The sequence below is a fragment of the Mobula hypostoma genome, chromosome 1 (genome assembly GCF_963921235.1).
Source record: "Mobula hypostoma chromosome 1, sMobHyp1.1, whole genome shotgun sequence".
In the NCBI taxonomy this organism is placed as follows: domain Eukaryota; kingdom Metazoa; phylum Chordata; class Chondrichthyes; order Myliobatiformes; family Myliobatidae; genus Mobula; species Mobula hypostoma.
In genome coordinates this window covers 103,204,744-103,228,593 of record NC_086097.1, presented here as the reverse complement: position 1 = coordinate 103,228,593, position 23,850 = coordinate 103,204,744, and the positions used below count along the sequence as shown (strand labels likewise).

General features: G+C 43.9%; 1 protein-coding gene across 4 annotated transcripts in view; it reads right to left on the bottom strand.

Moving 5' to 3' along the window:
- Positions 1–23,850, bottom strand: part of LOC134349599 (tau-tubulin kinase 2-like) — a 350,526-nt gene that overhangs the window by 52,303 nt on the left and 274,373 nt on the right. For all 4 annotated transcript variants that reach the window (XM_063054164.1, XM_063054174.1, XM_063054168.1 and 1 more), the window contains one exon: positions 21,776–22,217. In XM_063054164.1, coding sequence (XP_062910234.1) covers positions 21,776–22,217 — 442 coding nt within the window. The remainder of the gene's footprint in view (positions 1–21,775; positions 22,218–23,850) is intronic.

Genomic DNA, 23,850 nt, shown 5'->3' with positions numbered 1-23,850 from the left:
TCCTCCAGCATTTTGTGTTTGTTACTCTGGATTTCCAGCATCTGCAGAATCTCTTGTATTCAGCATAATTTCCTTAGTTTTGCAGCCTACACCCCAATGTCACACAACACAGACTCAGGCCATTCAGCTTATCATATCCATGCTGGCCAGTGAGTACCCATCTTTCAATACTGTTACAACATTTCAACAGCAGATGTCATTTCACTGGCTCTTCACTCATCCCTAGAACATCTGGACAATGAAGGTGCATACATCAGGATGCTCGTCATTGTCTACAGTTCAGCATTCAACCATCATTGCCACAAGCTTCAATACCTAGTTGTGCAACTGGATCCTCGATTTCCTTGATAAATTATGTAAAGGGTTAAGACGGTCAGTCAAACATTGAAGCCTGTTTTTCTGCAAGACACCGCTGATGATCAACAGATGTGCTAATCTTGTTATTCAGTGTTGAGCAATATTTCTTCTTGAAGTTAGGCAGTTAGTGTTTCAGGGTCCTGGTCTCTTTGTGCAGTCATGCACATAGATAAGATCGGCTCCAGCCTGTCCTGTGTTGAGGGTATCTGAGCAACTATATCTATTCTGCAAGAGGAACTGCCAGTTAGTTGGTGGACTGAGCAGGAACAGTCACAGACTGTTCCTGTTTGAGTGACTAACCGAAGTGCCCCAGAGGCTTTGAATAAAGAGTTTGTACTTATGTGGTCTCTGAGTGAGTTTACCCGGATTTGACTTCCACATCCTCACTTGCAGTCAATTGGATTGGCAACAACATCACTATCAGCACAGGTGCACCACAAGGTCATGTACATAATCCCCTGCTCTACTCACAACTGTGAAGCTAAGTACAGCTTTAATGTTGTATTTAAGTTTGCTTACAACATCACTGCTGTTGGCTGAATCAAAGGTGGTGATGAATTGATATAAAGGGAGATTGAAAATTTGGTTGAATGGTGCCACATCACTCACTCAACATCAGCAAAATCAAGGAGCTGATTATTGACTACAGGAGGTGAAAACCGGAGATCCATGAGCCAGTCCTCATCAGTGGATCAGAGAAGGAAAGGGTCAGCAGCTTTAAATTCCTTGGCGTTATCATGTCGGAAGATCTGTCCTGGGACCAGCATGTACGTGCCATTGCAAAGAAGGCACCGCAAGGCCTTTACTTTCTTAGAAGTTTATGAAGATTCGGCATGTTATCTAAAACTCTGAAAATGTTCTATAGATGCACAGTGGAGAGTTTCTTGACTGGCTGCATCACCAAGGAGCACCAATGCCCAGGAACAGAAATACCTACCAAAGGAAGTGGATACAGCTCAGTCCACCATGGGAAAAGCCCTCCCTACCACTGAGCACATCGACAAGGTCAATGGTGGGAAGGGAAGATGGTAGCGCAACGCAGCTCGCAGTGGCCACTCTGGTGGTGATGTCTGTTATTTGTCAAGTAGGGTGCCGTGCACAATCCTGATTTGATGGAAACGGACGTGAGAGCATGGAGGAATATCTAGTGAAACTTCTGAAATGCCTGCTTCGCTGCTGCTGCTACTGTGTGGTCCAGAATCTCCAAGGAAGGCCCCGAGTCCTCGGCTTTGCTTGTTGCTCGGCAGCCGGGGCAGGGTCGAAGTGCTTGGCAGAGGATGGTGCTCGGAGAGGCTGTGTCGGAGGCTCGAAGTTTTTGGATTGACTCAGAGTCCGCTGTGGTCAGGTGCTTCCAATGGTGCAGCATTGGCAAGTTGGTGGTGCTTGGAGGATCATGGCAGGGAGAGTTTCTCCCTTCTGCCACCTGCGTGAGATGATGAGTCTATCGGGACTTTGAGACTTTTTTTTTATCATGCCCATGGTCTGCTCTTTATCAAATTATGGTATTGCTTTGTACTGCTGTAACTATATGTTATAATTATGTGGTTTTGTCAGTTTTAGCCTTGGTTTGTCCTGTGTTTTCTCGTGATATCATTCTGGAGGAACATTGTATCATTTTTTAATGCATGCATTTCTAAATGACAATAAACAAGGACTGAGTGTCCTCATAATCTGAAAAAAAGGTACACTGCCACAAGAAAGCAGCATCCATCAAGGACTTTCACCATCCAGATTATGTTCTCTTCTCACTGCTGCCACTGGGAAGGAGTTACAGGAGTTTTAGGTCTCACACGACCAGGTTCAGTACGTTATTACCCTTCAACCGTCCTCGATAGCCTCAACGCTGAACTGATTCCATAGCCTCTGGACTCACTTTTAAGGACCCTACAACTCACGTTCTCAGTATGTGTGTATGTGTGTACGTACGTATCAATTATTGCCTTGTTTTCCTGTATTTGCAGTTTAGCAAACAACTAATATGCAAAAGAAGACAACCTTTGTGTAGGTTTTTTATTGAGTCTATTTATTTCTTTGCTGTACTGCAAATGCCTGCAAGAAAATGAATCTAAGAATTGTATATAGTGATGTATACATATTTTGATAATAAATTTACTTTGAACTTTGAAATCCTTCCAAACTAGGCACTAAGTGCTTGTCTAGACACTGGAACACCATCAGTGACTGCTTCTACCATTCTTTTTGGCATTGAAATCCAGGTACTTGCTACTCCATTGGTGAAAAAAAAAATCTTCCTCAGATTGATAGGATGCAGAAGTGGGCTGAGAAGTGGCAGATGGAGTTCAACCCAGAGAAGTGTGAGGTGGTACACTTTGGAAGGACAAACTCCAAGGCAGAGTACAAAGTAAATGCAGGATACTTGGTAGTGTGGAGGAGCAGAGGGATCTGGGGGTACACGTCCACAGATCCCTGAAAGTTGCCTCATAGGTAGATCGGGCAGTTAAGAAAGCTTATGGGGTGTTAGCTTTCATAAGTCGAGGGATAAAGTTTAAGAGTTGCGAGATAATGATGCAGCTCTATAAAATTCTGGTTAGGTCACACTTGCAGGTGTGTCCAGTTCTGGTCGCCTCACTATAGGAAGGATGTGGAAGCATTGGAAAGGGTACAGAGGAGATTTACCAGGATGCTGCCTGGTTTAGAGAGTATGGATTATGATCAGAGATTAAGGGAGCTAGGGCTTTACTTTTTGGAGAGAAGGGTGAGAGGAGACATGATAGAGGTATACAGGATATTAAGAGGAATAGATAGAGTGGATAGCCAGCGCCTCTTCCGCAGGGCACCACTGCTCAATACAAGGGGACATGGCTTTAAGGTAAGGGGTGGGAAGTTCAAGGGGGATATTAGAGGAAGGTTTTTTACTCAGAGAGTGGTTGGTGCGTGGAATACACTGCCCGAGTCAGTGGTGGAGGCAGATACGCTAGTGAAATTTAAGAGACTACCAGACAGGTCTATGGAGGAATTTAAGGTGGGGGGTTATATGGGAGGCAGGGTTTGAGGGTCAGCACAACATTGTGGGCTGAAGGGCCTGTACTGTGCTGTACTATTCTATGTTCTATCCCTTCTAAATATCTTAACTTTTATCCTAGACTGACCTACATCCTCTAGTTTTACTTGCCTCTGATAAAGAGGAAAAGTTTCCTGCAACCTATCTGCTCATAATTTTCTAAGGCTAAGCATGTCCCCTCTTAATCTCATCCTCTCAAGGGAAAACAGACCTAACCACTCATTAATGAAACAGTCCAACCCAAGCAACATGTCAGAGAATATTCCAGTGAATCTCCCCTGCACCATCTCAGGTGCTATGACATCCTCCTTATTGTGAAGTACACAAAGAATTTTGTTTTAATAAGAATGTGTGCTCATTCTTATGCCCTATAACTGATCTATGTCAAATATGTATCAAAGGTACACCATTCCAACAGTGATCACTTACTCCTCAGCAAATGTACGCATCTGGAAGTAAGAAATTTGCCAATGAGACATTGGATTTGATTCTGAAAGTGACCAGTAAATAGCAATCAGCACCCACACAACACAAAGGGAAGAAAACAGCCCAGATCAGACCTGCCAATGTAACAGCAGTAAGGCAACAGAAAATAATTTCACAGTGTAGTGGTTAGCACAATGCTTTAGTACCAGCAATGAAGATTCAATTCCCATTGCTGTCTATAGAGTCTGTACGTTCTTCCCGTGACTGCACAGGTTTCCTCCACATGCTCTGGTTTTGTCACGCAATCCAAAGACCTACTAGTTGGTAGTTTAATCGTCCGTGATTAGACTAGGATTATATCAGGGGATTGCTGGGTGGCACCCCTCGAAGGGCCAGAGAGGCTTATTCCACACTGTATTCAATAAATAAATACAGTTCAGTCAGGATATTCACACTCCATCCTACTATCTTGAACATTCAATCACATATGACACCCAGCGCCATACAAAGGTAATATTACATAGTCAATCTATACCTTCCATTAAGCTTGTGAAACAGCGTAGCAACAAGATCCAGCAACAATGTCACACAAAATCAAAACTGAAACGACAACAGAAACTACAGGGAGACTTAACAGCAAACTGCAGATTGAGCTAAACAATTCCATAACCAGCTAATCATACCAAATTCAAGCTCTTATCCAGTCATGAATAGCATCAAGAGAAGGTGGCTCATTCTTAGCAGTGGTGGAGCCAGCAGATGATCAAGAAAAACATCTGCAGCATTTGTAACTAAATTTTGGCCTTGTTCTGAGATCTCCATCTTGCCAGAAGTTAGTCCAGCCAAATCAATTCATTCTACAGGATACAATATAAAACTAACTGAATTATGATGGTAAAGGGAATTAATGCTTAGGATAGTGGTTGGGGTGTCAGTTTAGTAATGTTCTGGGAGCTGCACATTCATCCACACAAGATGGTATTCTATTACACTCATGAAACTGGCTTGACATTTAACTGGTGGAGACAGACATCAATTTAGCCAACATACTGCAATCTGTTTCTGTAGCCAGAGTGTTTCTGGAGATGGCCCAGTTATATTTCTTGCCTGTGGTAACTGCTGCGATATGAATACGGGGGGGGGCGGGGGGAGAGAGAGGGGCGGCTGAGTGACAGTAATGACATTGAATGTCAAGGCTCTCAGTTTAGAAATGGCCATTGCCTGGCACAAACATTAACTGCTGCCTGCCAGGCCAGTCTTATTCTATAAGGGCAAAGAATGGTTCATTTGCTGACATCACCACTCACCTTTTTAAAAAGTCTCTCGAAACAAGGCTTATTTTAAAAAATAGAGGCTATTTAGTCTCTGCATAAGTTTCCCAAATTATATGGAATATTATTTTACACAACTTTTAAACTTTTGCAAAGAGCAGAAGGGAAACCTCTTCAGCTCTGCCTTGGGCAGAATTTGCAATGTTGTTATTCTCAAAGTCAACCAAAGTAAATATACAGTACTACGTTGAAATTCATTTTCTTAGCCACATAATCATGGGCATCAAGTGAGTAGAGCAGGGGGCTAATCACACATCCTTGTGATGGGCCTGTGCTGATGGTGATTGTTGCCCATCTATAGTGACTGGGCTGTGTATCTATCTGCTCACCTTTCGGATGTGGGAGGAAACAGTATTTGGTGAACACCTTCGTGAGGAGGGTATGTACACTTCACACAGACAGCACTGCCGTTGAAGATTGAAACTGCTAGTTGTGCTCTTGCCTCACAATTTAAGTAATCCAGGTTCAATCTTCAACAGCAGAACTGTCTGTGAGAAGTTTACATGCCCTCCTCGTGGTCATGTGGCCATTCACCAAATACTCTGATATTAAACCAGATTCTGATTCTGTGCACAGAAATTACATCCTTTAGTGCAGATCCCAGCATTTCCCCAAATACTGATGTCAGGCATGACATGTTTGTATGGGGCCTTTCTTTTTTTGTATGTTAAATTTAAAATGGCTTCTTTGTTACGTTATACTGGGGAATGCTGAGAAAGTCTCTGGCTAGACAGTTGCTTGGGTTATTATAGATAGCAGGGTGCTATTAGCCAATGGGTGGTCATGTATCATTTTGTTTTCGGATATAATGCTGTATCATATGACGGTGGATGGGATTTTGGCGGGGAGTCGGAGGAGAGACGGCGAGGACGGTGGACAGGATTTTGGCGGGGAGTCGGAGGAGAGACGGCGAGGACGGTGGGCAGGATTTTGGCGGGGAGTCGGAGGAGAGACGAGGAGGACGGTGGACGAGGTTTTGGCGGGGAGTCGAAGGAGAGACGAGGAGGACAGTGGACGGGATTTTGGCGGGCAGTCGGAGGAGAGACGGCAAGGACGGTGGACGGGATTTTGGCAGGGAGTCGGAGGAGAGACGAGGAGGACAGTGGACAGGATTTTGGCAGGGAGTCGGAGGAGACGGCGAGGACGGTGGACGGGATTTTGGCGGGGAGTCGGAGGAGAGATGGCGAGGACGGTGGACGTGCGGAGAGGCTCCAATCGATCACTTCAGGTGGTCCCGAGCCGCAAGTCGACAGGGTCCGGGCGCTCCCGAGCCGCGAGTCGACAGGGTCCGGGCGCTCCCGAGCCGCGAGTCGACAGGGTCTGGGCGCCCCCGAGCCGCGAGTCGACAGGATTCGTGTGGTCGTCTGGCATCGATTGAGCTCCAACTAGCAACAACCAACTCCGTGGGAAGCGTTGAGGCAGGTGCTGGGTGGTATTTCCCCTAGACATATACGAGCCAATATAACTGAGCGTTACAAGTTGATAGTTCCCTGTTTTCTATCTCCCTTCCCTTCTGAAGAAATTAGGTTACATTTGCTAACCTTCAATCTACAGCAACAAATCCAACCTTGCTCATGTTCTGTAGTAATCCCTCAGCTGCAGTTGCTGAGGTGAACAACAAGGCAAAGGAGCAACCTTCCCTGCAGATGGGTGGTAATTTAATCTGATGGGTTGTACTTCTGTCATATACATAGGATGGCAGTGTGCTAGGTCCCAGTGACCTCTCTGGGTCCAAAGGCGTAATTGCTCATCCTTTGTGTTTTTTGCATGATTGCAAGGCACCGCTGGATATTGAGAACATCTAGTGCTGCAGTTTTGTTCCACTGCTGAGTTGCTCGATAACAATGGAGCTGGACTTGTTGCTATCTACTACAACCACTCAAGGGGAAAGGTGTCAGAGGCAGTGCGCTGTTCAAAAAACTGTAAATGATCGTCTTGGACGATTTTCTTGTGATCGCAAAACTCTTTTGGACATTGGTAATGTAGAATCTTGCAAGTCTGATTGATTGGCGAGATTGACGGCAGGGGAGCTGCGTGGACAGGCCTCAGGCCGGAGGGTCGCCTGTGGAACCGTCAGGGGAAGGAGATGCCAGATGCAGTGTGGGAGAGAGCTGTAGTCTGTGCTGAGTTGTAGGCTGGCTTCTCCCATCGATGCTTCCCTCCAGTGTTTGCTCGGTGGAAGACAAACTGGTTTGTGTTCATCTGCGTCTGCACTAACATGCGATGAGGAAATGCTGTTTGCTTGTTCTTGCAGAAATGTGGCTCCAGGGCAACATCCCTACACCATTAATCTACAGGCCATGACACTCAGGGCCTTGGGCTATTCCTTTTTGAGACTGTATTGATTTCTACTATCATAACTATACCTGCTGTTGGTACTGTGCTTCGCAGCTTGGCACAGGAGGAACACTGTTTTGTTCGGCTGTATTCACATGTTTGGTTCCAAGAATGACATAGAAGATAGATTAGAGCAGCACAAGAACAGGCCATTGGGCCCACAAAACACTGCGCTGAAAATGATGCAAATGTTGTCTATACCCTTCGATTTCCTGCCTGTCATGCACCTGTCTAAATGTCTCTCAAAACACAGCCATTGTATCTGCTCCCACTACCTCCCGTAAGAGTACATTCAAAGCAACTACCACTCTCTGTGTAAAAAATAACTTTCCATGTACATCTCCTTTAAACTTTCCCTCTCCTAACTTAAACCTCTGCTCTCTAGTATTTGACATTATCATCCTGAAAAAAAAAAGACTATCTGCCCTCTGACTTTGTCATTCATAATTCTATCATCATTCAGTCAGGTCTCCTCTCAGCCTCCATGTACCAGAGAAAACGATCCACTTTAGTCAACCCACTCCATTGGTGGGAATGTTGTATTTCAACAAAGAAATTTTGCACACATTTTTGAGTCTTCTGCTTTCTGTTCAGTAACCTATTCTTTTGTCAGACCTTGGAAGAGGATATCTACTTCAGGAGTTTGGTGTTAGCCCTGTGAACAACATGCTCTGACCAACACTGGGAACTAGAGTGCACATAGGGCCTTGCAAGAGGCTGCTAACCTTTGCATGTCCCAGTGAAGATGGAGGATTTTTGCAAGATGCTTGGGTGACATTTTTTCCGATGACCTTAGATAACTGCTGCAGGTAATCCCTGTCCATGGAGAACAGCAGAGAGCAGGGATCTCTCCCGTCTCGTAGGCCACATGCTCTGTGCAAGATTTGAGGTCTTAATATTCAAATACTCTCCAGATACACTGGAAAGCCTGAGTGTCGGGAATGGAGGCTCGGCTTGGGCTGATTTTGCTCGATCTCCCGTGAATGTTTATTCCTTTCTCCGCAGTGCCAAGGCTGTGAACTGATCTGGCTGCTGTGCATTTCGGCCCCGCTGATGTGATGAACTGGGGACCGAGCATTGGCTTGAGCCTACTCCAGCCGCTCCAGGAGCAGATCTGGGACTCAGTCTGGTTCAGGATGCTGTTCGCTTGCATGGTAAGTTTTTTTTAAACCCTCTCTCTTTCTTTGCGCTGTGGTTTTTAGTCTTTTTTAAATTGGGTTTTTCAGGTTTCTTGTTTTGTAACTGTCTGTAAGCAGACAAGTTTCAAGGTGTATAACTTAAACATTCTTTAATAATAAATGTGCTTTGAATTTTTTCTTCAATCAACCAAAAGCAGTTCTGGCATATTGAATGCAAACAACAGGAATTCTGCAGATGCTGGAAATTCAAGCAACACACATCAAAGTTGCTGGTGAACGCAGCAGGCCAGGCAGCATCTGTAGGGAGAGGTGCAGTCGACGTTTCAGGCCGAGACCCTTCGTCAGGACTAACTGAAGGAACAGTGAGTAAGGGATTTGAAAGTTGGAGGGGGAGGGGGAGATGCAAAATGATAGGAGAAGACAGGAGGGGGAGGGATAGAGCCAAGAGCTGGACAGGTGATAGGCAAAAGGGGATACGAGAGGATCATGGGACAGGAGGTCCGGGAAGAAAGACAAGTGGGGGGGGGCAACCCAGAGGATGGGCAAGAGGTATATTCAGAGGGACAGAGGGAGAAAAAAGAGAGTGAAAGAAAGAATGTGTGCATAAAAATAAGTAACAGATGGGGTACGAGGGGGAGGTGGGGCCTTAGCGGAAGTTAGAGAAGTCGATGTTCATGCCATCAGGTTGGAGGCTACCCAGACGGAATATAAGGTGTTGTTCCTCCAACCTGAGTGTGGCTTCATCTTTACAGTAGAGGAGGCCGTGGATAGACATGTCAGAATGGGAACGGGATGTGGAATTAAAATGTGTGGCCACTGGGAGATCCTGCTTTCTCTGGCGGACAGAGCGTAGATGTTCAGCAAAGCGGTCTCCCAGTCTGCGTCGGGTCTCGCCAATATATAAAAGGCCACATCGGGAGCACCGGACGCAGTATATCACCCCAGTCGACTCACAGGTGAAGTGTTGACCTCCAACGGGATCCCACCACTAAGCACACCTTTCCCTCCCCCCCCCTGCATTCCGCAGGGATCGCTCCCTACGCAACTCCCTTGTCCATTCGTCCCCCCCATCCCTCCCCACTGATCTCCCTCCTGGCACTTATCCGTGTAAGCGGAACAAGTGCTACACATGCCCTCACACTTCCTCCCTTACCACCATTCAGGGCCCCAAACAGTCCTTCCAGGTGAGGCAACACTTCACCTGTGAGTCGACTGGGGTGATATACTGCGTCCGGTGCTCCCTATGTGGCCTTTTATATATTGGCGAGACCCGACGCAGACTGGGAGACTGCTTTGCTGAACATCTACGCTCTGTCCACCAGAGAAAGCAGGATCTCCCAGTGGCCACACATTTTAATTCCACATCCCATTCCCATTCTGACATGTCTATCCACGGCCTCCTCTACTGTAAAGATGAAGCCACACTCAGGTTGGAGGAACAACACCTTATATTTCGTCTGGGTAGCCTCCAACCTGATGGCATGAACATCGACTTCTCTAACTTCCGCTAAGGCCCCACCTCCCCCTCGTACCCCATCTGTTACTTATTTTTATGCACACATTCTTTCTCTCACTCTCTTTTTTCTCCCTCTGTCCCTCTGAATATACCTCTTGCCCATCTTCTGGGTTCCCCCCCCCACTTGTCTTTCTTCCCGGACCTCCTGTCCCATGATCCTCTCGTATCCCCTTTTGCCTATCACCTGTCCATCTCTTGGCTCTATCCCTCCCCCTCCTGTCTTCTCCTATCATTTTGGATCTCCCCCTCCCCCTCCAACTTTCAAATCCCTTACTCACTCTTCCTTCTGTTAGTCCTGACAAAGGGTCTCGGCCTGAAACGTCAACTGCACCTCTTCCTACAGATGCTGCCTGGCCTGCTGCGTTCACCAGCAACTTTGATGTGTGTTGCTGGCATATTGAAGGCCATGAATTTCTTCATTGATGATGCCTTCATCAAAGCATACTTTCAATATACATTTCCAGTATACATGTTGGTCACTGCCCTTCCTCTTGTAATTTTGAGTGCAAGACTCATTCTCACATACGCTTCAGTGAAAGCAGAACCAGTGGTTTTGAGCTCGGCATCTGAGTACTTGCAAACACAATGTGTCACCTGCATTCTGCAACTTGACCACTCAGGTTCAGGTCTGGAATAGGTTCCCATGGTCTTTGAAGCTGTTCCTGCTCCACGCTTGTGGCAATATTTTTGGAGGCACTAAGTTGGAAAAAGGGGTGGAGGCCTTATTTGGCACTAGTCTTCATTGAGAATTGTTAATTCAGGCAAGTCTATAATGTATTGTACTAGTTATAGGCACACATATAGTAACTGGAATTTAATCCAGAAAAGTTCAAAGTAATGAATTGGGGTCAGTGAAACAAGGGAATAGACGATAGACAGGAGGATAAAAAGTAGTGTAGACAACAAAGGGATCGTGTAGTGGATATCCACAAATCATGAAAAAGGCACAAGAGATACTTGGTTCTGCTGGCTCAAGAAGAAAATAGAACAGTACTAGTTAAGCCAATGCTAATAGGCCATGAATTGTACAGTGCCTACAGCTTTGGTCACACACTGGAGGAAAGATATGGCAAGATAAAAGAACGTGTAGGAGACTTATGTAGATGTTGCTGGGCTCTGGAGAGTTATATTCATGAGGATCTAATATTGAAGGTGCGGCTGTATTTAAGGAATAAAGAAAATTAAGGTTGTTTAAAGTAAGGTCCTTAAATTTGAGGTGAATGTTTCCCTTGGCACAAAGGTTGACAATAATGAGACATAGATTTAAATTAATTGAAGGAAAGAATAAAGAGAAAGGAATTGAAGAAAAGCTCTATTACACAGAGAGCAATGAGAGTCTGGAACTCATTACTTGAAAGGACAGTGGAGGCAGAAATCCACAAGTTTAAATGTGTTTAGAAGCACATGAAGAGCACCAACCTCTAAAGCTATAGACTGACAGATAGGAAGTAAGAGTGATCTAGATCAATCTGTTTGGAGCTAAAATGGACACAATGTGCTGAATGGTCTCCTTTTGTTATATAAACTTAAGAGTGAAGTTTTAAGGAGCATCTTAAAAGTGGTAGAAAGGGATAGTGAGGTGAAGAAGAATAGAGAAACAGGTCCAGAGTGACAGGTAACCAAAAGCACAATTGTCATTGCTGAAAAGATCAACATCAGAGTCATACAACTAGGAACCAGAGCTTTCTGCCACCAACAACCTTCAATCACCCACTTCCACTCATCCCACATTTCCACACCCTATCAAAATTCCCCCAGATTCTATTCCTCACCTACACACTAGGGACAATTTACAACGACCAATTAACCTACCTGTCTTTGGAAAGTAGGAGAAAACTACAGGAAATCAGGGACGCATGAGAATCTGCAAATGCTGGAAATTGAGAAACACACACAAAACGCTGGAGGAACTCAGCAGGTCAGGCATCATTTATGGAGGGAAATGCATAGTTGATGCTTTGAGCTGAGACCCTTCATCAGGGAGAATGTTCAACGTACACACAGGCAGCATCCAAGAACAGAACAAATCCAGGACATTAGCACTTTGATGCAACAGCTCTACTAGTTGTGCCAGCCCACTGCAAGGTCAAATAAAACACTTAAAACAACTTGAACAAGAGAAAATCTCCAGTTGCTGGAAATCCAAGCCACACAATGCTGGAGGAACTCAGCAGGCCAGGCAGCATCTATGGAAGAGAGTACAGTCGATGTTTTGGGCCAAGACCCTTCGACAAGACTGGAGAAAAAAAAACAAGAGGAATCAGAGTTAGAAGGTGGGGCTTCAGCTTCAGACGAAGGCCAGCGAGAAAGAGATAGTTTATGGCGTGACTTAAAGACTGGAGGCACCAGTTTTCTGACAGGTAGTGTTAAAGCCTGGCAATCACTAAGAAATCAGAGGCAAAATGTGCTTATTTAAGCAGGAGCTTGTCTGGCTAAGGTTCCTTAAGAGTGCCGTAGCTGGGGTGGTAAAGTAGTGGGGATGAGTTCCCACTACCTATTAAAAGCTTCCAAGAGCATGCATCTCCAATAGGCTCTGACAACTAAATCCAGCTTCTGGCCTTCATGTGTGGCCAAACTACTAAACCCAGTGGAACTGTTTTTATCTATAGGAGAAGGGGCAAGAGCAGGTGACTGGCACCTTAAAACCAGTTGCTCGTCAGCCATGGTTGACAGCTCATCCAGAAGGAAAACTCTGATCTTAAACCTCCGCTGCCTTAAACCCACACATGGGAAAGGCTTTGGAAGTAAACCTCAAGGGAAAAATCTGGAGCAGGAGTCCCTAAGTTGAGTTCAAAGCTGACAGGCAACTCCTGCGACACAGCTGTTTCCAAACTGTATCAGTTTCTGCCGTACCCTTGGATTCATCAGCTGTGTGGAGTGGGGCAGTCTGCTGCATGAACAACAGCTTGCTCTCCATATCGTACTGCCCTGGCTTGCATATTGACTGGTGGTGCTATGACAGCTAGAATGCAACATCCATGGTCAACAGAGGGCCTCCTGTCTGGTTAAATAATACTTTTGAACAATTTGGTACAGAAGGAAAATGTACAATGATTTTTAATTTTTAAAAACTTTGCTGGAAACGTCTACATTGTAAAAGCACGGAGGACAATTGTCGAAGTAGTTTGTCCCCTGCTCTCTGGCTCCAGGTTTATTAATAAATGTTCAATGCAAGGAAAGCACATTGATATTTAAGATTTCCCTCTCCATTTTGAAGAAAATCTCTCCATAAATTTTCAGCTAATGTTTCTGTAACACTATTTACCTAGTACCCTTCATACATTATCAGGTTGAATCCAATCAGCTTGCATTGATTTTTTTGCCCATTTTCTCATCTTTCAACTTTTATCAACCCCCTCCTTGACAATGAAGGTCAAGTCACCAAATGGAGGAAAGGCTCTGAACTGCTAGAAGCACCCAATTATAGTTAACCCAATTAAGCAGCTATGGTTCTCTGTACTACTCAATAGTAATATTTTCACCTTCATATGACTAGGTAATGCTTTCACAGCAGATGATCTTGCTATCAATCAAGCAGGACCTTTTATTATGGTAATGCACTTAATATAATTCTTCCCATGGCTTATTTATCACCTTATTCAAACACCTCAAGTTAATATGTCAATTTGACAAATTTAACATGAATACTCCAAGGATGATTATAATTTTGCACAACTGGCTATTACCCCTCAACCATCAGATTCTAGAACCAGAAGGGATAACTTCATTCATTCCGTCACTGAACTGTTCTCACAACCTATGGGATCACTTTCAAGGATTCTTCATCTCATGTTCTTGGTATTTATTGCTTATTTATTAATTATTAATTATTATTATGGGTGGCGGGGTGGAGATAGGTCTCTACCAAAGGGGGTACACAAGACGATCCTTTTCTCTGCTAGGCTGCAGGTCACCCTTGGGCAAGACATAACACCTGCTCAGCAACACCCACCCCACCCCCCCACCCCAAAATCAGGTAACATGAAGCCATGGGAGCAGCTGGTTATGCCACCATCAACACCATGCAGACAACCTCTGAAGAGTATTGATAATGACTGGGGTCACCCTGAAGAAGGCAACAGCAAACCATTTCTGCAGAAAAATTTTCCAAGGACAATCATGGTCACGAAAAGATCACGATCACCCTCGTTATATGACATGGCACATATCAAACAAGTGAATTATTACAATCAGTTTTTTGTATTTATGTTGCCTTTTGTACTTTGGTTGTTTGTCTGTTCCATTGGGTGTGGTCCTTTAATTCTATTGTGTTTCTTGTATTTACTGTGATTGTCTGCAAGAAAATGCAGAATCTCAAGTTTGTATATGGTGACATACATGTAACTTGATAAGAAATTTACTTTGAATTCTGAACCATATCAGTCAACCTTATTTCAATAAATTGGGTTAACTCAAAGAAAAATATTAAATTATGATTTACACAGTCTCTTTAATATGCAAAGTATCTAAGGAGTTCACATAGTAAAAGAGATGCTAGAATAGGTTTCCAAAAGGCTGACAAAGGTTTTAATTAATTAGTGTTTAAGAGGTGGTGCAGAAGATAACTTCCCAGATCCTGGATGGCTGTAAATCTGACTGTCAGATAACAGGAGGGAAAGAAGCCAGAAATGATAGAAACACAGGCTACTAAAGAATGAGAGATGCAGACTAAAATAAGAATTTAAAAAGTTCTCTATTGAAAGAATAAAATTCATGAATTGCAGGGTGGGAGAATGTAAAGTGATAGCAACTTCATATATGGAAAGAACCTACTGGCAAATGAACCTCTGCAGGTCTGATGGAAATGGCAAGGAAAGAAGCAGCTGCAACAAGTCATACAAGAAGGAGCACTTATCACAAGGCTGCTGGATATTTTATTCACAATGAAAACAATGGACCTTTGATTGCCTTCTTTTCAATGTGCAGTTTCATTGTCTTTATGTATCCCAATAACTAATAGTGACATGGTCCGGTCTGTGAAGTCCACATTCCGGTTCACAGTCCAGTCCATCGACCCTTGCTCTAGGTTTTCCTGTCTATCCTGTTTCTGTTCCTGTTGAGCACTAATTGAGGCAGCTGATTCTCATTGGCACTGGCTGCATAAATACCTCCAGAGACCAGGGCGTAGCTGCTGGATTTTTCTTGTCCTTACTCCTTGTATCCCTTCCCCTGCCTTCTGTTTCCTCGCCTTGCCTTGCCTGTAACTCTCACCTCGCCTGAAGTTCTTGTCTTGCCTTGCATTGCCTGAAGCCTTGCCTTGTCTTGCCGGTAACTCTCGCCTTGCCTGAAGTTCTTGTCTCGCCTTGCATTGCCTGAAGCCTTGCCTTGTCTTGCTGGTAACTCTCGCCTCTTCTCGCCTAAAGTCTTGTCTTGGAGCCACCCTGTACCTAGCTCCCTTCCTGTCCCTTACCTCCACCAGGTAAGTCAGGCCGACTTGCCGTTACCCTGCGATTGGTTCTGCCCCTTCCTGTCCCTTGCCTCTGTCGGGTAAGCCAGGCCCTCTTGCCGTTACTTACGGTTGGTTCTGTCCCTTCCTATCCCTTGCCTCCGCTGGGTAAGCCAGGCCGTCTTGCCGTTACCTGCGGTTGGTTCTGTCCCTTCCTGTCTCTTGCCTCCGTTGGGTGGAGATCCGCGCCCTGCCCAGGAGGAGCTTCAAGACCCCAAGCCTCGAGCCTCGCCCCAAGCCGAGCTTCAAGACCTCAAGCCTCGCCCCAAGCCAAGCTTCAAGACCTCAAGCCTCAAGTCTCCAGCCTCCAGCCTCGCCCCAAGTCTGAAGACTCCAGCCTCGTCCTGCCTGCCAGCCAAGTCATGTCCTTGCCTAGTTCTGGGGTCCGAGCCAGAGGCAAGACCCAGGGTCCTTGTCCTGTCTCGGAGTCCAAACCCGGGCTCCTAGCTCTCTTGTCCAGTCCTATTCCAGGTTCCTGGTTTTTGTGTCCAAGTCCTAACCCTCACCCTGTATCCTAGTCTTGTCCCTAGTACTTCAGTGTCTGTGTCTTTCACTTGGGTCCGTTCCCAGCCACCTCCTTATGACAAATAGGGATTGGCAACACTGTATTGGTTGCTAGCATTTGGTTAAATGAAATCAAGGTTAATGAAATAAGAATGAAGAGTAATAAAAACAAAAGTTACTTTGAGTCACACAAGAGAAAATCTGCAGATGCTGGAAATGCGAGCAACACACACTCAAAATGCTGCAGGAACTCAGCAGGCCAGGCAGCATCTAGGAAAAGAGTACAGTCAACGTTTCAGGCCAAAATCCTTCAGCAGGACATTTTAAGTGGTCATGAAGATTTATAATTTAGGGCACCAGTGGACTTCTCAATTTTGAATGCCCAGGAATCCCTGGACAGATAGAAATTCAGACAGTGATTAAATCAGAAAAAAAGACTTGAGGCTGGTTACTAATGGAGGAGAAAGTAGTAAACAAGTGCAGTTCAAACACATTTTGTCAATGTTAGTATTGTACTACCGTTTAGACTACTATGCAATTTTGACATGTCCAAATAGAAATGCTTGACTCTCATTATAAAATCAGAGAAAACCTTGAGTTTATGACTGTAGCTCTGCTGTGATGTTTCTCCTGCTGTTTCTTGAATTTTTATGACAAATACTAATTTTATTTGGGAAAAAACAGTACTTACCATATAAAAATTCAAGAAGCAGCACAAAGAAATTAATATAGAATTCAAGCAGTCATTAATATAGCCAAGATTCCACTTTAAGATGGCACTCACGATGCCCAATAACTATTTACTGGGGCAAAAAAACAAAAGAAAACTACTAAATACCTTATTAGTAACACTTTATTAATAACAATCAATGTTAACAAGGGAGAGGTGAGCTGAGGCGGAGGTGCAGTTGCAGGCAAGAAGTGGCGAAGGAAAGCAGAGGTGAGCAGTGGTGGAAGTGCAGGCATGGGGAAGGCATGGTCAAGGCAAGTGAAGGTGGAGGCGTAGTCGGAGCAGTCGTGACACCCACCGAGCACGAGGAAAGTCTTTAAGTCTGATCAATTTAAGCTGAATTGGAAAGGTTGGGTATGTGCCAAATTGTGGCGGCAGGGTTCAGGCCCTAGGGCAGTCAGAGAGCGAGGAACAACCCAATGTCTGCACGAATTCGGCGCCAGGCCAGATCGAAAAGGTCAGGGTGTTGGAACTAGAGGTGAGGCAAGGTCAGTTCTGCTGCGCGATGTTTACTCAGCTCCGCACTGAACTGAGGCTGTGGCATGGCAGATCTGGATGCAGAGATGCCTGGCTTTGTGTCTTTCGTAAAACTTCAGTTTGGAAGCTATTTGTTTACTTTTATTGTTTTCCACGACTTGTTTTTTTTCCTTTTCTTTGCACTTCGGGTGTTTGACAGTCTTCTGTTTTTTAGTGGGTTCTTTTGGGGTCTCAGCCCAAAATGTTGACTGTACTTTTTTTCCCATAGATGCTGCCTGGCCTGCTGAGTTCCTCCAGCATTTTGTGTGTGTTGCTTGGATTTCCAGCATCTGCAGATTTTCTTTTGGAGTTTTCTTTGTTTTGTGGCTGCCTGTAAGAAGATGAATCTCAAGGTTGTATAACGTATACATACTTTGATAATGTACTTGAAGATTCATCAATAGAGGCACCACGGTGGTGTAGCCATTAGCGCAACACCATAACAGCTTGAGGCATCAGCGTTCGGAGTTCAATTCCATTGTCCTCTGCAAGCAAGTTCGTACGTTCCTTCCTGTCTGCACATGGGTTTCCTCCAGGAGCTCCAGTTTCCTCCCACAGTCCAAAGACATACTGGCTAGTAAGCTTAATTGATCACGTAAATGTTCTACTAGTCTGTTGTTGCAAGTACAATCTTCTATGCAGTGGTGTGCTGGGGCAATGGTATCAACATGGGTGATGCCAATAGGCTCAATAAACTAATTAGAAAGGTTGGTTCTGTTATAGGAGTCAAACTGGTCACACTAGAGGCTGTCTGTGGTAGAACAAAGAACCCTATGGAAAATCCTGGCATTTCTGGATAATGTTTCTCACCCTCTGCTTGCCACTTTGGCTGAACAGAGGAGCACTTTCAGTAATAGACTAAGACAATTGTGCTGCTCCAAAGAGCACTATATGAGGTCATTCTTACCCTCGGCCATTAGGTTCTATAATGAGTCAACCTGTAGCTGAGGAAGTGATGACCCCCTCCTGTTAGACTGTTTGAGGTAACTTTTTTTTATTAAGTTTTTATTCTTTCTAACTTCTGATATTTGTATATCTGTGCACTTGTAATACTACTGAGACACTGTAATTTCCTTTGGGATCAATAAAGTATCTATCTTATCCCATGATTTGGCTAGGATTTAATCACTGGAGTTGCTGGGCAGCACAGCTCAAAGGGCCTTTTGTGGGAGGAAGAGATAGATGGATAGTCATTAAAGCTAACTCCATCACTGACACACTTCAATAACACATTAAATGTTCAACTAGAGAAGGTAACATTCTGGGCAATTGCTACAGCCCTATTAAAATGCCTACAATGCCAATTCCTGTGTCCTCCTTGGACATTATGACCATGCTATGACCCTGCTCATCGCTGCTTTCATGCAAAAACTGAAAACAGTGATCCTTCTTCAAGTCTGAAAAGGAAGGGGGAAGACGCCAGAATAAAAAGGTTGGGGGAGGGGAAGGAGGCTAGCTGTAAGGGTATAGGTGAAGCCAGGTGGATGGGAAAGATCAAGGGCTGGAGAAGAAGGAATCTGATAGGAGAGTGGACCATAGGAGAAAGGGGAGGAGGAGGGACCCAAGGGGAAATAATAGGCAGGGGAGAAGAGGTAAAAGGTCAGAATGGGGAGTGAGTGGGGAGGGTGGGGAGGGTGGGGGGGAGTGTTTTTTAACCGGAAGGTCAAATTGATATTCATGTCATCAGGCTGAAGGGTACCCAGACAGAATACAAGGTTTGCTCTTCTACCTCAAGGGTGGCCTCATCTTGGCACAAGAGGAGGCAATGAACTGACATGTTGAAACTGGAATGGGAATTGGAATTAAAATGGTTGGCCACCAGGAAGTTCTGCTTGTGACAGATGGTCCAGAGGTGCTCGATGAAGCAGATCCTCAATTTATGACGGGTCTCACCAATGTAGAGAGGCTGCATTGGGAGCACCAGACATGATAGATGATCCCAGCAGATTCACAGGTGAAGTGTTGCCTCACCTGGAAGGACTGTTTGGGGCCCTGAATGGAGGTGATGGAGGAGATGTACCAAAGGAGGTGCAATGTCAAGGCCGCTGCTCACCCTGACTCTGTCTCCCTGCCATGCTTAAACATTCTGCTAACCAGCTGACCACTGTCATTTTTCACAGACATTTTCAATCAGTCTTTTAAACTATGCACTGTTCCAGCATGTTGTTATCCTAGTCCCCCAAAAATCAAAGCATCACTGAACAGAATGACTACACGCCAATTGCACTCACATCAGTCATAATAAAAACTTCTGACAGGTTGGTCAAAATTTCCAAGATCTGCTGCAGTTTGCCGACAGAGCCAATAGATCTATAGATGATGCAGTTAACATCAGGACTTCATACTACAGCACCTCAACTCCCATGTCCCACAGTACATACGTCAGGATTCTCTTGGTCAATCTCATCCCTGAGCTTTTGCAACAGAAACTCTTCAGTCTTAACTAACCAGGTCCCATCTACAGGTGGAACACAAACTTCCTCTCTGGTAGGAGGCAATAAGTGGGTCTAGGCAAGCACATCTCCACATCCCATTCGGTTAGCACTGGTATGTTCTCTCCCCTCTTCTATTTTCTCTCTACACCTCCAGTGATCCATCAGTTAAACTGATGAAGTTTGTAGTTGACACCCCTGTCACAGGACTAATCACCAGAGGTGACAAATCCAAGTACCACCAAGAAGTAACCAAGCTGGTGCCCTGGTGCAATCACAACAACTTGGAGCTGAATCATCTTCAGAAAAAATGTGTCTCCTCTCCACCCGCTCATCATAAGCAACTGGTTACAACATTCAACTTCCTGCGCATCATGTGGGAGAACCACATCTCCCTCATGAACAAAAAGGCTCAGCAGAGGATGCAGTTGGTTAAATTCCATCTTCCCCAGAACATACTGATGCAACTCCACACTGCCACCATACAGAGTATCCACTACTGTCTTATTTAGCGCAGCCATTACCGTCTGTCACATTATACAAACTGTCAGGTCTGCAGAAAAAAATCACCGGCTGCAGTCTACCATCAGTGCAGGATTTGTAGGTCTCCAGGACAAAGAACCAGGCAGACAGAAGTGATTGCAGACACTACGTACCCTGCAAACTGCCTATAAAGCTCCCCACTGGAAAGCAATTTAATGGCCTTTCTGGATAGGGCTATTAAAACAAAAACTTCATGCTGTCTTAAAAGTTTCTACCCCCAAGGCAGTTAATCCATTCTAGTTACCCAGCCCATCCCTCCCTATTATTTGAATCATCACAATGCACTGTAGATACTTTAAACCACTGTTCATGATGCTGTTTATATTTTAAACACATGCTGGTATTTACGCACATTTTATTCCATATCCATATTTTAACCTCTAACTTATTTTTATATAATTCTTTACTCTTTCTAATCATTGAACATTGTTTTTAGTTGTATGTTGCACCAATACACCACAGCAAATTCCTAATACATATAAATGTACAAGGTGAGTAAAATTAATCCTTGGTGCTTGAGCCTTAAAACAGTCCAAATTATTCTGCTAAAAAATGGAAATACATACAGGCCCTATGACAAAATCAGAGTTCTCCGGCCCACCTTTCTACTTCTCCATTCTTCCTCAGTGCAATGACACAGGTGACAATGGCCAATTCCAATGTTAATTCTTAATATATACTCAACAGAAGGAAAGAAAAGGTATGTCGCATCCGGAGTTTCTCCGGTTAGCGGATGATTTCCCTCCACGCCACTCTGACGTAGGGGGGTACCGCGTACGAGGCAAGTTACAGCAGTGGTTTGCCATTGCCTTCTGCCAGGAGAGTTTCCAAAGAGATCACCAGCTTGTAACCTAGCACGGATGGAAAACATGTAGGGGAGCCAGCTGGATTCGAACTCAGGACCTTTCGACCTGAAGTCTGATGCTGATGCCACTACGCCACCAGCCGGGTCAACAGAAATGCCATTAAAAAACCCAATGGTCACATTATTTCTTTTCTAATGGGAATTTCTCCTAGGCAAAGTAATCAGCCTTCAAACTGATGTCACACAGTGATATCTGACAATAACTCAGCCAAATAGTGAGATACTGCAGATATCAGTATCTCACTATATCTACAGCTACGCTACCCCACAAGCACCCACTAATGAAATATTTGAGTGCTGGCTTACAATTACAACCATTTTGGACACAAGTTTAATTTTAAGCCTCTAGCAAGACAGTAAAGAATCTGACAAAAGCAGATACAAATTTGGTGCTGTTAAATGACACTTATAGACACAAATGGCACAGACAAAGACAGATGTGATGGGCAAATTAGTATCAATCATTTCAAACTGCACTTCAAAACAAAAAGCATTAAAACAAATTCCGTTACTTGGGGTGCATGCAATTCTGCATTTTCAGTAAATTAACTTTATTAACTGTCTGTCCTCTGTTAAATTATACAATTTAATAGTTACAGAAGCACTGGTACCTGCTCTCTCCTTGCTTCTGGTGACCTTGGACATTCCATGCTTTTGCTTGAAATAGTTTTGACCAACTGTAATCCTTCAGCCTGAGGAGAATCATCTGCAAGGACTTCTGGCTCCTCATCATCTGTTCGTCCAGTTGGACTAGTTAATTTCTGGCTCTGGCGTTCCTCTGTTCTGAAATCCTGGAGGTCACGTTCCTTGTCCACAATGACCCACTCCTTAGAGTCAACCTCCTGCCTGCAGGAGCTTAAATTGAGAGCTACAAAGCCATTGCTAACAACACCATCCCCACGTTCAGGAGTACCCAAAGAGACTGGCTTTGTACTGTCTGGAAGGTATTCTTCATCAAAGTGCCAAACTCTGTCAGTACGAACTACAGCAGAGACCTTCCGAGGCTGAGAAGCTGCAACATCCTTCAGTAAGTCTTCCTTGGCCTTTGTGGAGCTGGACATGAAAGAACATTAAAAGTTATGCAGATCATCTGAACAACTTAGTGTAGAATTCAGGATCAATGAATCCTTTGATTTAGTTAGTTGACTAACCCCGAAATGGTATATCCATACTGCAAAGACATTTCATCTGCATTGGCTGTGTTGGACCATGTGCCCTTTAATGCATCAATATTCCTTATTATTATAATCATCCATACTATAACAACATAGTGTATTGTTTTCAAAAAGATGCTCACAAATCTTTGTTTAAAACCCAAATGTTATACGAGAACAAGATGAACAAAAAGCATATTCATCATGACATTGCAGCTCCGGAGAAAACAACACAAATTACTGCTCAATATAAATGATTAACTTATGTTTCAATATTTTTTATTAATTTCCACATAGAAGAACACAGTACATGAAGATATATATTATGAATCAAAAAAATAGAATAGTACCAAATACATTATATTTAAGTCACACTTACAATCGCAATATCCCATATTCATAATCAAACACATAAATTAAATTGTAATATTGAAATGTAATACTTATTAAGTATCTGAGCATGCCAATCTATAGAGATTAAACACTTGTACAATTTTAGGTTAAGAAAGAATCAGATGTCCAATTTTAGATAATATTTTATATTACTGAAAAAAGCTACTAATGAACTGTTGAAATGGAGTATGAAGGATCGTAAAATCCAAAGAGTATATAAAATTAGGGAGGCACATACAATTGGAGGGAGGGACTCAGTGTTTTCCCTCCAGGGTATAAATGTCAAATACCAGAGTGATTTGGTTCAATGTGAGAGGAGGAAAGTTTATAGGAGATGCATATAACACAGTGAGTGGTAGGTGCCTGGAAGGTTCTGCCAGGCAATAACAATGTTTAAGAGGGACTTAGTCACATGAACAGACAGGGAATGGAGGGATGCAGACCATATGTAAGGCAGAGGGAATTAGTTTAGATTGGCACTATGACCAGCACAACAATTCTAAATTAGAATTAGAATTTTACTTCTTACATCCATCTCATGAGGCAGTGAAAAACCTTTATGTTACGTCCCTGTCACTTTGTACAAGCAATAAGGAAGGGAAATGTGGGAGGATATTGCCCAAACACTAAGAATGTATACGTAATTGTACATGTGTACAGTCAGATATGCAATCTAATAAATGTGTAGTAATAAATATATACACACACACACCCTCAAGGAACTTGAAATTACTCACCCTCTCAACCATTGATGTCAATAGGGGCTAGCCTGTCTCTGTTCCTCCTGTAATCCACAACCAACTCTGAACCTGCTGCTATGCTACATTATTCTATGTTCTATTGGATTTTTTTTATTTGGAAGGGGAGAAAAAGGGAGAGCGAGTCACAGGCAACAGAATATTTAGAAGACGTGAGTACTCATTCTGACATACTACAGATCACTTGCATTTCTCTATGCAAAGTGCTTTAAGTAAATATACTCAGTTATGGGAAAGGCTTCATCTCCACTTTTTCTATCCTTTTTTATTCCTGGGCATTGGTGTTTCCATACAAGGCTGTGATGCAAATAGCTAGGATACTCACCGCTGTGCATCTATAGCAGTTAGTCAAAGGTTTTGGTGATATGCCAAATCGATGCA